Genomic DNA, 18,372 nt, shown 5'->3' with positions numbered 1-18,372 from the left:
TTTCTTGATTAAACTCCTCTCTACTGGCTTAAGAAGCTATGAGATATGGGGCGCCTGGGTGGCTCAGTTGGTTAAGCGACTGCCTTCGGCTCAGGTCATGATCCTGGAGTCCCTGGATCGAGTCCCACATCGGGCTCCCTGCTCGGCAGGGAGTCTGCTTCTCCCTCTGACCCTCCTCCCTCTCATGCTCTCTGTCTCTCATTCGCTCTCTCGCAAATAAATAAATAAAATCTTTAAAAAAAAAAGAAGCTATGAGATATGAAAAATACAAGTAATTTTCTCCTTTCTTGCTTGAAGAAGAAATTAAACAACTTGGACAATTCAACAAGCCACAGTAATGTCTGAGTGCCCTTTCCCTGAGAAGATTAATTACTACACACAGCAGCATAAATAGCAACAAATAGCACATATGTTGCTTTCAAAATTCCTAGGAGAGTTTCATTGTCCAGAAGTTATCATTTCTCTCTGTTTGGGTGTTGTTATTGGAGAACAGAAAAGATGGTGCCCACCGAGCACACTTGGCCTGGGGCCATAATCGGCTGATACTGCTGTCTGCTATTTCTGTCCCTTTGAAGTAATAACTTGGTGTACCCACAGAATCTGGATGTTGGCTGCAGAGTAAACCTTCTGTGTCTGGTGTCTGGTCCCAAAAAATGTAGGGAAAAAAAGAACAGAAGAAATCTCACTAGGACAGAGCAAAACCATTCGGGGAATATCTGGATGTGATTCAGCATCATTTTAAGTAGAACACAAAGTGCATATACACAAAAAAATCTTAACTGCTCTCTTCTCTTGATATTTTAAAACTTCCATGTCACTGTCTGGAGGGGGTGGGGGGACGTGGGGGCAATCAACTAAATAAGTGAACAGAGAAAAGAGAATCACTCATGACTTGACCAGGTCCTAAATCATTGGCATTTACTGGATATGTGATTTCAGATAAGACAATTAATTTCAGTGGATGATTATCAATTTAGGGATATGCACACCTAGCATCATTACCTTGAGGGGATTAAATGAGCTGACATATATAAAGCCTTAAGCAAACTGCTTAGCACAAGTAAGTATTTAATAAATGTTAGTTCTATTGTCACTGAAAAATAAAAGGTAAATAAAGCAACCAGCTCTTCATTTTCTTTCTACTCATCATAGATTTATACGGACACAACCTGAAAGTGTCAACTTTATAATCATAGAATGTGAAAGGGCGGTTAAGAGCTCACCTGGCCTGATATTGTATTTGCCGAATGAGAAAAACTAAGGGCCACAGAATCTCAGTGACCCAGACAAGATGCTGGATCTAGAATGGAGATTCCCCCGTCTTCCTGGGCAGTGTGCTTTCCTCTAGACCCACTCAACATTCTGAATTATTTTACTAGTTCCTTTCAAATGATAAAACATCAAAAATGCATCAAATAGTTGATAACAGGGGCACCTGGTTGGCTCAGTTGGGAGAGCATGTGACTCTTGATCTCAAGGTCGTGAGTTGGAGCCCCAAGTTGGGTGTAGAGATTACTTAAAAATAAATAAACTAAAAAAAAAAAACAGTTCATAACAAATCAAAGGGACTCACCTCACTCTGCATCTTCTGAGCCTCCTTTGAAGCTTGATATGAGGGTGTCTCAACAAATTCAAGCATTGATTTTCCCTTATTTTTCTCATACTCTTCTTTGTATTTAACCTTCATTGAAAAAAAGTATAAAAAGCACATAAAGCTCATAAGCCCTTATGCAAATAGAGCAAAGTAAAATAAATATATCCAAAATTAATCATCCTACTTTCTAATATCATATTATTCTGGCCATTTGGGTTGGTCACTGGGTTCCCTGTGGTAAATGACATACAAAAAAAGTAAACAGGTAATATATAAAAATATTTAAGGAATAAAAATAATTTATAACTACGAAATGTAGTTCTAGGACTTGGATGAAGTAAATAGCTGCAATATATAGCTATATCTCATATTTGGGGTTAATATGTATATGCTCATGGTATACACATATATACATAGAGACAGAGACAGAGAAAGAGAGAGATCCCTGTGATGGCTTTGAATGTCAATCAGTAAATCATGAACAAGGAGGAAAACATAGGTGTGATTCTCTGTCTTCCTATCAAAGGGAAGACAGTGTTATCTGGGACTGCTGACTTCTTCCATAGACACTGGGTAATACAGAGAGCTTTTATGTGATTGTTTTCAGTTTCACCCTGCATTATTTAATAATATCATATCATGAATTATTTATTTCAATTACAACCAATCTCCATCTTATTTTAGTTTATAAAATGATCGATATTTTCTATCTCTTAGTAAGAGAAACTAGAATTATATGTAAGCTGTCAGAGTGATCGGCTTTTCTTAGCAATATACCTTTTAAAATTAAATTCACAGAAAAGTTTTGATCATGATTCATTTCATTCAGAAATGTATTTTCATTAAAATTCTTATGTGTAAATAATTTTTTGAAATTGTTTCTTAAATTATATAATAATAGTAGTTTTAATGATGATTAAATCCAAAAGCAGTTTTTCAATACTTAGAACTTTGTGGTAGCAGGAAATGTAACAGGTTTTTAAATTCCTATTTGTAGGCTTATTTTTGTTTCAGAGAAGTATGATAGAGTGATCAATGAAAGTGTTTGAAATGTAGTAACATACTAGGATATGTAATAACATATGCCAGGATAAAACTTTGTGGGAAAAATTAAATGAAAATAAGAATACAAAGAGAAAAAAAAATGTACGTTTCCAAACTTTAAAGGAGAGCCAATTTGGTTTTTTTTAATGAAGGTGGGTATCAAATCATTAAGGAATTTATGTTCCACAGGATACATTTAATGGAGTGATGTAAAATTATATCTTAATAGATTCTGGAATGACATCTTTTGCAACTACTGAAACTCAGAATAAAATAATGTATAGGTAACACCTCTAAAGTATGCAGGGAAGATTTTTTTTTTAATTTCTGTCAGGGAATACATAGAATTTTATAGTTGAAAGAAACATTAATTAATGTAAGGTAATTTTTAATAACACTTCTAACTGATCTGAGAAATTCTAATAAATTTCGCACCTGGAAAATTAATTTCACAGCTCACGATAACAAATGAGTGCACTATAAAATCTGAAATCCTCATGAGATTTGGTCATTGTTTAATTAATTGATATATCATAAGTTTAAAATTGTGTGGAATAACTTATTTTATGAAATGCTTTTACACTGAAACATAGTTCCAGCTTTCCCACCCCAGTCATATAGAGAGAGTAGTGTCTGAGATTTTCTGAAGCGATGTTCACTTTCTCAGGAGGTACATTCTATTCAGCAGCCGCACCTTCTCAGTGGAGGTGCATGGCAGTGAGTGGCTAAAGGGTCCCGACAGGAAGGGCGCACACCTGACTCTGGAGCGTGGCATTGCCTTTATGGTGCAGGTGTTCAGGAGCATCCGCGTCAAAATGATACATTCCTTTGTTTTCCTCAAAAAGCTTTCTATACTCTCGCTAAAACAGAGAACATGAACATAAATTCAGAATAAAAGAGACGAATTAGAACAACCATTACTTAGGAATGCAAACTGAAAAATACAAGCCAACAAGAGCTGCAAAGCTATCAAGTCCCATTGCAGTGGGCTGCTCTTGTAGATTACTGACACTGAGTGAAACGGGCAATGCACCATAGACCAGCAGCTCTAGGTGGTCAATATGAGACACCCTAGAGAAGCAGGGGACAATTAGCTGTCAAAACAACGTAAAAGACGCTGGGGAGTGGCAACGGAAAAGCCAGTGATGGGACTAAAGTGAACAAGCAAGGTGGGCAAAATAAAGGTGATTTGTCCAGGCTTATCCTAGAACAGAAATGTGTTTGATAGTGCCTACAAGAAGAGAAGGAAAGAAAAGAAGAAAGAACAGAACAAAAGAAAGCTGGAGGCGGGAAAAGAAAGAAGTTGTGCATGAGGGTTCAGCCTTGAGGAAGACTGACGGGTCATAAGGAAAATAAGAGAGTGAGAAATAATTCAACTAATTTTCCTAAAAAGGGAGGGTAGGAGGTACCTGAAAGAGAAATAGAAGAGTCTGGGTATAGTTCATTGAATTTTTAAGGTGAAGAAATTGGATTAAGACTATTATTTAGAGACACAGACAAAGTGGTGAATTTGGAAGAGACGCCAAATCTGGCAACCGTGGGACACCAAATACAACAGGCCGCGATGAAACAAAAATTGCTTTGTAATTTCTTTCATTGGAGACCGGACACTTTGTTATTTCACCCTATTTGGAAAAGACTTCTAGAGGTAAATGGTAACTCTTCAAAGACTCAAGGCTTCCGAGACTTCAGCTAAAGCTGGCTGCTCGTTCAGCAGTGAGGATTTCAGGGAAAATGGCAATGTTGTAGGATGTAAGAAGTAAGCCGCATTTTGAAAGGGAGTGGGAAAGAGCTGGCCAGAACAGAGCTGACATTCGGGTCGCTGCTCCAGGGATCTGAGAGTGAATCAAGAAGAAGCCCAGAGCCAGGGATGGGAAGGATGGATGCACACGAAAATGGCTGTTCCATGGGGACACAGCGTCAGTCCCCAGAGGCACTTCTGGGTGATTAGAGCACTAAGATGTGTGTCCCCCAAAACTCTAGCCAGAATAAAGTGAGGGAGTAAAACGCCCCAGGAAACTCATGAAAGTGTTCCCGTAGTACATCTGTCAAGAAGAGAACGAGCTCGGGCGCCTGGGTGGCTCAGTCGTTAGCATCTGCCTTCGGCTCAGGTCATGATCCTGGGGTCCCAGGATCGAGTCCCACATCGGGCTCCCTGCTCGGTGGGAGGCCTGCTTCTCCCTTTCCCACTCCCCCTGCTTGTGTTCCTGCTCTCGCTGTCTCTCTCTGTCAAATAAATAAAATCTTTAAAAAAAAAAAAAAAAGAAGAGAACGAGCTCTAAATTTTGGCTCCTGTGCTAATTAGAAAAAATAAATAAATAATCTCAAAGAATAACAGTATACTTAGAGACTTTATAATTTACTTAAAAGTTAGTTTATAATATGCAAATAAAATAATCATGAATTGAACATAACACACTAGAATATACTCCATACCAAGTTAAAATCCAGAACTAGTAAAGCCTAGGATATTATGTCTGCAATAATGGATATAGACTAAGGAAAGGTCAGTAAATATTGTCCCCAATGATCTATTTTAGTGACAGAGAATTTCAGAAACTCTTATTTAAAAAACAAAAAACAAACAAAACGTGTTTGAAGGAAGATCTGCAAAAGAATTTTCAAGACCCGCTGTTCCTTATGTAATAGTCTCTGTTGCCTCCTAGTGGGAACGACACAGAGTAACATGCACTACATATTTTTCCATTTATGCAAAGTTATAAAAGAAATCGAAAGCTAGTAGAGCTCTATTTTCCAGGGGGAAATGGTCCTTCAAAACTTGAGTTAGTACAGCTGTTCAAACTCAAAAGGATTAATTTTACTCTACATACTATGTGTTAAAAAAAAAAATGGTGATTTGTACCAAAGACATTTACAGGTCTTTAAAAAAACAGCCATTTATAACCAACTGACAACTAATTTTGGCAGAATGTCTATTAAGCACTTTCTTATTCAATCTTTTGCTAAAATTAAGTTGCCTTTATAAACCAGCAAGATTCCAATTCTCCCCACATTAAAATCTAAAAGAGGGCAATTCTAATATACGATAAATTTTAGCCAATGTATTATCATACAACTTTTATAAACAGACATTCCGCGTAACATATTTGAGTCTTAAACTTTCTCTCCCATGAAGTAATTATTCAGTCACAATTTTTCTATGGAGGAAAAAAATCTATAATCTAGGCAAAAGCACCACCTGAACCAAATTTAAACTTTTAAAATGGTATATACAATAAATGTAATATATGACTTTGCTGAATTTCCCGGCTGAAGTGGTGATAGGAACAATTTATATTAAGCTGTGATTTTTTTTGCCATATAAAACAAAGGTCAATATTCTTGAAGAAAATATTGCCTAGGAGTGGCATGTATTCTTCCAGCTACCAAATTTTTAAATTACCACCATGATATTTTTACTGTCTTATTTGTGCACAAATCCTCATGTCCTCAGGAAATTTAACTCAAGTATGGATGGAGAATAGTCAAGGGCAGATGCCACTCAGTGATCAAAATGGGATGGCAAAGACTAAAAGTGAAGAAAGCAGCAGACTCTGAGAATAGAAACGTACCGACTTTTAGAAATATCCCTATGAATCATAGAGGAAAACGTGAACCTAAAAGGGCCACTTGAGGAGCAGAGAAATGTGTGCAGAAGTGGGAGGATGAGACTTGAAATGGCACGAAGCGTGAACGAAGTGTGCCGGACCTGAATCTAATTCTGCACCTGATAGTCCTCTATGCCTCCTTGCCTGCCCAACAGACAGCAAGAATGACAGACTGCTTTTCTTCCCAAGACCAGGGATAAAAGTCAGTTAATTAATTTTAAAATCTGTGAGTATGAATTATTTACACATGTAATCCATTTCAAGAAGGATGACATCGTTGGAGAAAGGAGGATTACAAAATAATGAACAGAAGTTCCAACACATCAAAGCCAAAGGTAGACATTTTTAAACCTGAATTGAAGCTGTATCTCATTATTCAATAGTTTGGGAATCAGGTCTGGACTACAGATTTTTTTTTTTTTAAATCCAGGACTGTGAGCATATCTCCTGAAGACAATTGTTTTCAGATTCCTTTCCCAACAGAATTTTCCATCTGATCATACCTGGCCGAAAGCAGATATTCAATACATCTGCATAATTTTGATCGAGTGAGTGAGCCTGTAATTATTAAAACAGGTGCAGAAAAGACTCGAGGTCAAATTACAGTACATCATCACCATGGGCCATTCTGAGACGTCGGCAATGGGGAACAGGTGAGCCGGGGCCATCAGTTTGAGAACCGGTGAAGTCAGGGTCCGCACGCACTAAGTGTTTGAAACAACAGCTAGGAGGTGAGTTCTGATGGAACGACCACTTGGCAGTGTGCACAAATACTTTCATTAGGACATGAAAAAAACACTGGCTCCCCCTAATTGCTCTGAAGAAAATGTGGAAACCCTCACAAGACTAAAAGTAGAGTGTCAATGTAATGTAGGATTTATTTTCAGGGAAAATACAAATTAGACTAAGACAATTTTGTATGTTACCGGGGCCGAGTATCAGACGCTCTGCTCTAACCTGCATAAAATAAAAGATCCTTGATTTAAGCCTGACCTTCAAGTAGCTTCAATCTAACTGGGAAGAAGAAAGAAAGAACACTTGTCCATGCACTTTGAAGCGTAGGTGTTCAACAAGAAAGTTTGCATTCAAGAGATGTTAAAGAGCTAGCAAGAACCCCCTTTGTAAAGCGACAGCTTTGGTGGGATTTAAGCAAGCTGGCCACTACTTTCCAATGAGTTAGTTATCCACGGAGGCGTGGCGCCCTGGAAGGAAGGAGGTGTGCTCATGAGAACTGCAGGCATCCCGGCTCCGTGGAGACACACGGCATCTCTAGTTGCCATCCAACAAACTTACTCGGCTGAGCATTTTGCTGGTTTTCAAAGCCTGGTCTAAAAACAGGTTTGGGAGATCTGAGACTGGCTCGTGCATACTTTGAATGTCTTTCTTGTACTTCACCTATGAAAATAACATGGAACAAAATACCATCTAGGAGAAGAAAAGGTGCTTTTGCATTATCGCCATCATTATTTTTAATACATCATAAAGTACCGTTTAGTGGTAAATTAGCAGGCGAATTTACAAGTAGCCACTAGATGGTGCTAATTTACTACTGAATGAGTAAAAAAGTTACTTCTGGGGACTTGAACATATTTTGATAATTGCTTTTATTGTTTACATATTTCAAAAGGGTGGTGTTCAGAGAATCAAGTAATTTTAATAGACATTCTGTTTTCAAAACAAAAAGATTAGCAACTGTATTCTTTAGAAATTACTACCTTATTTTAATTACGCTTTGGAGCAATTTCAGGGCTTTTGGTGTTTTTCATCCTGTTGCCTTATAGACCTTTTTCTTTTTTTACCAACTCTTTTGAAAATATAATAATATTAGTACTCATCATATTAAAATATTAATACAAAATATTTGATCACGTATTGTGTGATCAAACCACTTTGCAGGTAGACACGTAGTACATATTTAATCTCCACAACGACCCGAGTGGAGAGGTACTTTAAGTATCTCCATTTTACAGATATGTAAACTGAGGCACAGAAAGATGCAGGTGTAGTATTAGGAGGTAGAACAGGATCCAAATCCAACCAATCTGATTCTAAACCTCGTGCTTCCAAGCACTATGCTCTAGGTTCCTTTAAGTGTATTCCAAATCTATTTGCTTTACACTTTTACACACACACACACACACACAGGATAAAAACAAATAAGAAAAGGAAACCATTCTGATATTCCCAGTGATCCCAAAAGACCCATTTCAACTGTTGGTAACAAACACAAGTGAGTTAAGGAACACAAATAACAATACCTACTAAACATCAGTGAAAGTAAGATATGCTCAGTCCCAACCACCTGGCAGGAGTTGAAAGGTTTAAGGGATCTAACAAAGCAACAGTTCAACAGTTCTTCATCGTAATACGTGTAAAGGTACTCCCTACACCCTTCAACAATAGCAAAGTGGTCCATTTTTCCCCGTTTCTGTTTTTACATTCTGCCTAATTCTAATAAAAGTTTAAGGCATCTTTCCTTGTAAACTGAAACTTGATTATTTTTTTAAAACATAGGACGAAACCAAATCTGTGAAGAAGTATTTCACAGCATTTACATAAGGGATAGGAAAGAAGCCATAAGCCGTTACAAGTGCAACTTCTGAAATTTTCTTTATTATAAACTACCATGTACTAGGTTGTACTTTACAGAAGCCCAATTGCCTGGGTATAATTACATGAGTTAACTATTGTCACAACCACTAATTTAAGATACTACACACTACTTTTTTTGCAAAACTCTGTAATCTATTTCTACTCTTGATCACATATAATAGTTTTATTAGCAATACTATTCTTACTTATTAACTAAATAGCAATCAGTAACCATTAATAGTAACTTACAATAATACATGTTTCTCAAAAGGCTTCAGGAAAATATGCTTCAGGGTTTTCAATTAAAATTACTTGGAAACTACATGATCTTGATTAAGTATAAGTTATTGCAATACACTCAGATTCTGAAAAAACAAGAATCAAAAGATATTGAAAATAATTTTCTATGAATCACAAGTCATGAGGTACAAAGTAACTTACATCGCTCACCAGTGAGGTGGCAAGCTGACTTTGCCTAAAAGAAGCATTTTCAAGAGGATTGTAATGATGTTTCTTAACCTTCATTTCATTATCAAATTTTTCTTTGTATTTAATCTGCCATAAAAGAAAAAAAAAACAGCGTAAATTAAATAGCACATTTATCTTTAAACTTTCAGAATGACACAGCTGATTTTTAATTAGATCAGATAAAAGTTACCTTAAAAACAAATGGTAGAAAAGTTTAAATTCATGGTATTTTTCCCCTGGTAAAGCTTAATTAGGCATAAAAATTTTTTTTATGGAAAAACCATCTCTACTTGAACATTGATCATAAATGCAATTAGGCATGAACTCAAATCCTATTAACAAGAATTATACACTAATATCTCAGGATTTTTAAATGTCAGTTTCCATTTCTGCACTCTTATAATCTATGATGAATTAGAAATTGAGACCACAAATGAATGAAAGTCTATTACATTTAGAAAATGGAACCTGAGCCCCAGCATTTGAATATGAATTTTCCTGAGGGAATTATTCCAAATACAGGACATGGTTTGGACTACAGTTTTTTCTCATCATTTCCCATTTGTTCAAAAATTCATTTTTAGGGATTACATTTTCTGAAATGTCCTGGGTCTATTTAATGTCAATTTTTATTCCTCTGCTTCAGCTCTCCGCAGTTGTATTCAGCAGCAAACTATCTGTAACATGCACTCTGAATTACTTTTTCTCCTTTTTAAAGTAGTCTTAGGGCAATCCAAGAAAGGATTATCCACTTATCCTACAGAACTATATAATTCTCTATGGATAGAGAAATATGTGAAGGTAGGTTATGATAACTATCTGAAATATAGATACAAATTCTTTACCAAAAACAAAAACAAAAAAACTAGTTACTCAAATCTCACACCTTGTTGGGTGCCTGTCTCCAGGAAGGGATGCACAGACCTCAAAAGCAGAACTATTTTGTTCTCTTGTCATAGTTCTACACTATTACAATTCTCATCATATTTTGTGTCCTTACAGGATTCTCATAATGCACCTTTATTCATACATCTTAAAGCCCTGCCTCGAAGTAATTTTTATTAAGAAGCAATTTGGGAATGGCTCACATTATCTATTTTAATCGAGTGTATATTGGGTGACGTCTTCCTCAAGGACACATGTCTGATACCTGTGGGAGGGAGATAGCTAGTGAAAATCTTGGGGGGAATACATTTGGAGAAGATTCCAACATGGTTTACAGGACATATTTTCTGTTGAGGTTCTTTTTTTTTTTTAAGATTTTCTTTTCTTTTTCTTTTTCTTTTTCTTTTTTTTTTTTTTTTTTTGACAGCGAGAGAGGGAACACAAGCAGGGGGAGTGGGAGAGGGAGAAGCAGGCTTCCTGCTGAGCAGGGAGCCTGATGTGGGGCTCAATTCCAGGAACCCAGGATCATGACCTGAGCTGAAGGCAGAGCCTTAACGACTGACTGAGCCACCCAGGCGCCCCCTGTTGCGGTTCTAACTGCTAATAATAGCTTTCTGATTTTCACATTGTCTTACAAATTCAAGCAAAACCTCATTTATTCTAATAGTTTGGGAAGGACTCTATAAAACAAGAAAAAAATCTGATTTTGTAAAAAAAAAAAAAACTATTTTATGTCTTGTAATCAGGAATATCGCCAACGAAATTAATTTGGACCTCATTCACTACTTTCCATAGCCAAGGCTTTCCCTACCTGGTCCTCCCCTAAATACACAATTCCATTCCCTTTGCACTCTCCACATCCTTCTGCTAAGGGCACTCTTCACCATATTTTAATCTGTGCTTTCGTCTCTCCGTCTCTCCAGGTTTTTAGTGCCTAAAGGGTATTTACTTGACAATGAGAGAAGACTCTCTTAACTGACTTCTACTTGAATGGCACTCTTGACTCAGCCAGATAGGCTAACACTCTCCACTTACTGAGTAAAACATTCTAACTGATGGCCTGGGTGCCCTGAACATGCTCAGCTGGTAGCTATTTACCCATCAACCAATCCAGCTGTGCAGTCTTGGCTTGCATCACGTTTTCCTTCAGTTATTCAAATTCTCCAACCCCAGCCACCGTAAGTGTCTTAGTTACTTATTAGCTAAGTGGCAAGAAATAGGTTTATATCCCCTCTGAGAACCGAGAGCCTGTCCTACTGTCTGCACACAACACAGAGCGGGTAGAACTTGGAAATTAACCCGACACATTCTCACCCGCTCTGAAACCCGGCATTTGTTCTTCCCAAGTGAAGGTATGTTTTTGAAAAACCATCATCCATCCACATTGTGAAGACTCATCCTACCTCACAGTAGGAACTCAACACAGGCTTGGTGTAATGAGTAGAGGGAAAAGGAGTCATCACAGTGTGGGTGGATGATGGCTTTTCAGAAGTCCATGAGGTAGGAGGAGTTCCTTCCTGAGGTTGGGAGTGTGACCAAGATCTACTCTGTCAAGACTGGAGTCAGTAATCTTTCCAACAGCAAATCTGACTAGATCACACTCACTTAAAAGTGGTTTAAAGGTATGCCCAGCACTTCTACTCCCATTAGCTAGGAATATAAACTTGCCGAAAGTCAACTGAGTTAGTCCCTAACCCCGTTTATGCTAGCTGTATTTATCATAATCACATAATTTAATTTAATACTGCAAACACTGACAAATTTACCATAAAAAGAAAGTTATCCCTATGAAAACTACGTTATTTCCATGAAAGACTTAATGAGAGTGATTCCCTAAAAAAAAACTGCTATCAAATTAAGGGTAGTCAAGACAACCAGAAAAGTCAGGAGTGGGATGTAAATAATGTAGAAGTTTCTGGAACTCAGAGAGATTGGCAGTATGTCTTTGAGCAAAATGTCTTTCAAAAGGCAAATCATAGACCAATGCATTGTGATTATAGTTTGCAAGAAAAACAACACAAAACTCCAAACCACAGCTTCGTTTGCGAAGAAAAAGACTTTTCACTACATCAGAAGTTTGGTGAATAAATGTACATATATGTGTTTTGTGTTAAACTAAAATGTTAAGGTACGTGTATGATCTTTATACTTCCTCCTTCAACTACCTTCTTCATTTAACTGACTGAGTACAGGTCTGAATAGGATAAAAGGCTTCCACTACACATGTATTACTATATATATATATATATATATATATATATATATATATATATATATACACACACACACATATGTGTGTTTATACACCTGTGCCCACTAAGTCCCCATCTGTGAGCGAGGCCCTGGAGACATGCAGTAAGAAATAAATTTGATCACATCCAGGCATGACTGGTGATGATTAAGCACAAACCCCGGAATGGTGAGCTCACTGCAACACAGAGAGCAATGGGAGGCCATGGACCGTGTTTTGCGGTGGATTCTCTTTAAGTCTGGGGAACTGAGGGTATGTACATTACGGCTTGAAGAGGGTGTGCTTAGTGAGTGGAAGGAGGGAGAGGCATGAGTAGGGAGAGGCATGAGTAGGGGGCGTCCTGATGGAGTGTGCCCGAGGGAACAGCACGTGGAAGGGCAGAGAGAGGCACGCACAGCATGTCAAGGAATTTAAGAACGCCAAGGGTAGCGGAGGATGGAGATTACAGGAGGGACAGGAGAGCTGGAATGACCAGGCCCTACAGAGCCCTGTAGCTGTCACGGATCTTGGTCGTCATCCAAAGGCCAGTATGAAGTCATTTTACACATGTCTATGACTTGAGTAGATTTGCTATTGGGAGGATTTCTGACTCCAGACTTGACAGTGTATCTTGCTCACACTCCCAACCTCAGGAAGGAAGGAACTCCTACCTCATGGTAGGAACTCAACACAGGCTCAGTGTAATGAGTAGAGGAAAAATGAGTCATCGCATTGTGGATGGATGATGGCTTTTCAGAAACATACCTTCACTCAGGAAGAACAAATGCTGGGTTTCCTAGCAGATGAGAATGTGTCAGGTTAATTTTCAAGCTTCACCCCCTCCGTGTGCCCTCTGCCCCTCGTGTAACTGTGCTGGCATGCAGAGAGTAGGAGGGGTTCTCTGTGCGACAGATGATATAACCTGTTTTTGCCACTTAGCTAATAGATAACTAGATGTTCATGGTGCCTGAGGTTGTAGAATATGAATAACTCAAGGAAAACTTGATTCAAGCCAGCATTGCATAGCTGGATTTTGATTAGATTTAAATAGTTCAATGCAAGCAGAACCCTGCATTTTTTTTCACCTGATGTTTTAAAAGATAAATTTATATAATACTATCCTGTTATTAAAGATGAGTTTTCCCTGGAAAGACTAGATTGGACTATTTTCTAATTTGGGACAGATTTCAGTTATCTGTGTATGTCTGCTCTCCCATTTGACAGTGAGCAAGGAATAGATCTTTATTCATTTTTTATCCCTAGTGCTTGGCATGATGCTCTGAATAGATTTGGCACTTACTCTATGTTTATTAAAGAAATATAAATTAATTATGAACATGATAGGCGAAAACTCTTATGACTCATAGAATGAGTCACACCCTGAGACAGGTGTTGGAACTATAATACCTCTCTAATTCTCCAAGTCCACACACGCACATATGCACACACGTGTGCGCATGCACACACACAGTCACTGTTAAATTGATTGGAATTCTATCCCATTAAAAAGAAAAAGAATGTAAAAGGAAATGGAAAACAATAGATTTTAAAATATTATATTGAATCTGTATTGCACTTTACAGTTCCTGCTGGACTTTTATTCACTCATTCATTCATTCATTCATTCATTCATTCATTCATTCCAGAAATATTTATGTAATGCACACTCTGTGTCAGTTACTGGGCTCAAGAGTGCTCTACTGAAGAGACTGAGGAATCAGCTGGTAACTGTGTTCAAATACTTGAAAAAAATTAAAAATGGCATTTGTTCTACTGCAGAAGGTAAAGTTAGTATTGACGGGCAAAAGTTTTAGCCAACAAGATTTCTGCTGATTATAATGAAAAGAAGTTACATTTCGGTTACTACCTGTAGGATATGTAGAAATTATTCCACTGAACATGAGAAACGTTTTCTTGAAAGCCTTCTCTGACCTCCCAAAGTAGAATATGTCCTGCTGATATATCTTTGAAACACCCCACATTTGCCCAGTCACACAGATCACGCCCTTGCTATAATTATCTGCAAAACTGTCTATGCCGCGGGTCTTCCCCATTAAGCTGTAAGCTCAGTGAAGCGGGGGCTGGATCTGTCCCATTCACCCTTGAAAATCTAACCCCAAGCACAGTGTGCAATATCTGCTTCAGTAACTGTTTCTATCCACGGATGGATAATATTGAGGAACTTTTTCACTGAAAAGCAGGACCAGGTAACTTCCATGGTGTCTTCAAATTTTGATATAGCCTTGTGATAGATTGTGATGAGAACTTTATTTTTTTTTTCATTCCTTCAGCATATTTTTACTTAATCGTTTTTAAGTTTTAATATCCACCTCAATACCTCAAGATCATTCTTTTTATTTTTTTTTAAAGATTTTATTTATTTGACAGAGAGAGACACAGTGAGAGAGGGAACACAAGCAGGGGGAGTGGGAGAGGGAGAAGCAGGCTTCCCGCCGAGCAGGGAGCCCGATGTGGGGCTCGATCCCAGGACCCTGGGATCATGACCTGAGCCGAAAGCAGACGCTTCATAACTGAGCCACCCAGGCGCCCAAGATCATTCTTTTTAAAATGGGAAAATAGGGCGCCTGGGTGGCTCAATTGGTTAAGTGACTGCCTTCGACTCAGGTCATGATCTCAGGGTCCTGGGATGAGCCCCACATCGGCTCCCTGCTCAGCGGGGAGTCTGCTTCTCCCTCTCCTCTGCCTGCCACTCGCCCTGCTTGTGCTCTCTCTGTCAAATAAATAAATAAAATCTTTTTTAAAAATTAAAAATAAATAAAATGGGAAAATACCAGTTTTGAAGGATCATCTAAGTACATGATTCTACTTTCAAAAATTGTTAGCATTCTATCTATTCAGTTGGTATTTCCTGAGGGATTCTCTGTATTAACCTCTATACTGGGCACTGGTTTTACTTGTTCCTGAGGATAACAAACTCATGTTTAGGTGATATAATCAGAAATGATCAAGTAGGCATTACTGAATACTAGAGATCACAGAATTGATGTTTTGGGGAAGAATAACAAAAATCCCAAATTCACATTCTTTCAAAATATGCATGGGAATTTGGTATGCCTCACATGTCGTGAGCACTGGTCAGCTTAGGTCCTAATGAGGGTGGCCTGGGGGCATAAATTACACTTCTTAGGAATAACTGGGTACATAAAATAAGCTATTCAGAACTAAATGCCATTCCAATGCAATATTCTCCTGAAAGTATTTAATAGAAGTCTGATATTTTAAAAATATAACAAATTATAATAAAGTACTCTCATGACATCACTAATTAAGCACAGAGTAATGCAAATGATCCCAAAATTTGTGATTATACATCATGCAAAATCATGGTTATGTCTGCATGGAGGTTTGAAATCCATTCACACCCTTTTTTTCCATTCACACCCTTAATTCATGATTCAAATATAGAAATGTATTACACACTATCTCAATACAAAATTATCTCCCTCAGACTTATTCGTCTAACCAGCACATGACTCCTTTCTGGAGAACTTTATTTTTTTTTTTTAAGATTTTATTTATTTATTTGACAGAGAGAGACACAGCGAGAGAGGAAACACAAGCAGGGGGAGTGGGAGAGGGAGAAGCTTCCCACTGAGGAGGGAGCCCTATGTGGGGCTCAATCCCAGGACCCCGGGATCATGACCTGAGCCGAAGGCAGACACTTAACCGACTGAGCCACCCAGGTGCCCCTGGAGAACTTTATTTTTGAAGATTTCTACCACTATTATGCACTGGGCTATACCCCCTAAAACTTGAAGTTTAAAATTCTGTCTAGCCTTTCCAGGTTATTTCTGTAGTATGAAATTAGTTATTTAAAATATATCTGTCACTCTTATCCTTGTAATAAACGTGGTAAGAAGCAAAGTGCTGTGAAATTTCTCTCTCTCTAAGCTTGAGTGCTCTGTGTGATCTGATTCAAAAATGCCTAAGGAACAAAAATGCAAGGGTTTCCCTCATTAATTAACCACAGAGTAAAATAACTGCATTACATAAAAAACACACTTAGCAGACACTGACACCCAACCGTTTCTTACCTCTTGCTGTAAGGTTTGTGCTTAAATGAAGTGAGAGAATAGCTAAATGGTTTCAATGGGTCCCTTGCTCACCTTCTGACTGGTTCACTCACTCACTACACATACACACCCAACATCCTATTTTCAACCCACGCTTCACACAGCTGAGTGTCCATCTCTTCACCCACACTCACATCTCCAGAGGCAATGCTTTCCCTTGACCAATTGGTTTCTCAAGACCATTTGAGAACGGGAGAAATAGGCATTGCGTTGGGTGATTTTGCTATGATTTTAAGGTAAATATTACCCCTTATGCCTAAGTCAATCACTTTGGAAATAAATGAAAAGTTACTTACACTCAGGATTGATTTTATTTACATTATAAATATCATCAAATCTAATGGTCCTAATGTTTACCAACTTTTTTTTTTGTAATATAGGAAAGGTGTAGAGGATCAGAATCCTAAAAGTTTATAAGGAATTTTAACAGATTTAGCAAGACTTTCAGAGGCCCACACTTGGAGAAAACAGTGGGACAGTTAAACTACAAAAATATCACTTAAATTCATTCCTCATAACTGCTTCTGGACAAGGCAGTGTTTCAAAGATCTGAAGCCTGACTTCTAAACCCTGTAGTTCGAAGCCTCGCCACAAGGGGCGCTGGGCTTCGCAGCACCACCTATGGATCAGATTCAGAGTCAGAAAAACGCAGAAAAAAGCAGACCCCAAAGGAAAGCTTTTCATCACAGCCAGAGAAACAACTGTTAGGAAGAAAATGGAAACTCTGATAAGTATACCTTCATTATCGGCAAAAATGAAAAGTAAACAGCACGTACCTATACAATGCCACATACCTATACCTCCAATTTTGGATGAAATTGAACTAAAAGCTGTCAAAGAAGAGAGTATAACCAGATTTTTATGTAGAACTTGCCATAAAATTAATAGTATTTCCAAGTCTGAATTTTACACAAAATCATATCTCTGTCCTTATTTCCATAACAAAATAACATCTTACTGATTTTGCACCAACTGTGAATGATCTAGAGAAATTTGTTTAATTGGTCTATATATATTTATTGAAGTCCAGTCCATGCCATTCTATAATGATGAATTAAACACATGTCAACCCTGTCCCCATGAAGCCTGCTGTGTGGTAATAGAGGAGATATTTAAAACATACACATATAGGGGCACCTGGGTAGTTCAGTCGGTTAAGCGTCTGCCTTCGGCTCAGGTCATGATCCCGGGGTCCTGGGATCAAGCCCCGCATAAGGCCCCCTGCTCAGCAGGGAGTCTGCTTCTCCCTCTCCCATTGCCTCTTTCCCCCATTAGAGCTCTCTCTCTCTCAAATGAATAAATAAAATCTTTTAAAAAAACATACACACATATATAGAAATATATGACTAGTACAAATTGTGTTAAGAACAATAAGGAAAAAGAACTGAGAATAAAGGAGAGAGAGAAATACAATTTAAATTGGCAACTCAAGTACATGACCTTGAAGCCAATACTTGGGTGTAAAGAGATTGGCTGGGAGAGTGCTTGCCAAGAAGGGAAATGGGAGATTCTCCAAACCAATTAACATCCCCATTCAATTTGAGGACAATATTTATAATTAAATTTTAATGGCAATCTAAAATGTACTTTTTATGTTTCAACCCCATTCTTATCAATATGTCACATGCAATTTTAGAACAAACACTAGTTATTATAAATACAAAAGTTTCCTTGATGTTATAAAACTAAAAGAATTCCATTCATCACATAGATAAATTTCTAGTAATAAATTAAGACGATATATGAATATATTAAAAATTAACTGCTCTTAGAAGAATTTTTTAAGACGGTGGCTTTAACAATTACTCCACTAACATTTAAGATACTTATAAATACACCAATCTCATTATCTTGGCA

The 18,372-nt window shown here is 37.7% G+C and overlaps 1 protein-coding gene across 3 annotated transcripts in view; it reads right to left on the bottom strand.

Annotated features, from left to right (window-relative positions):
* The window catches only part of NEBL (nebulette), a 346,705-nt gene that overhangs the window by 60,906 nt on the left and 267,427 nt on the right, over positions 1-18,372 (bottom strand). Inside the window, exons 8-11 of one of the 3 annotated variants that reach the window (XM_035021515.1) lie at positions 9,280-9,393; positions 7,540-7,641; positions 3,394-3,498; positions 1,574-1,681 (exon numbers count right to left, since the gene is read on the bottom strand). The exons of the other annotated variants lie outside the window; for them this stretch is intronic. Coding sequence (XP_034877406.1) covers positions 1,574-1,681; positions 3,394-3,498; positions 7,540-7,641; positions 9,280-9,393 — 429 coding nt within the window. The remainder of the gene's footprint in view (positions 1-1,573; positions 1,682-3,393; positions 3,499-7,539; positions 7,642-9,279; positions 9,394-18,372) is intronic. 3 annotated transcript variants of the gene reach the window in all.

Source organism: Mirounga leonina, unplaced genomic scaffold (genome assembly GCF_011800145.1).
Source record: "Mirounga leonina isolate KUSES-001 unplaced genomic scaffold, KU_Mleo_1.0 Mir_175, whole genome shotgun sequence".
Taxonomy (NCBI): Eukaryota; Metazoa; Chordata; class Mammalia; order Carnivora; family Phocidae; genus Mirounga; species Mirounga leonina.
This window is presented reverse-complemented; position numbering and strand designations above follow the sequence as displayed.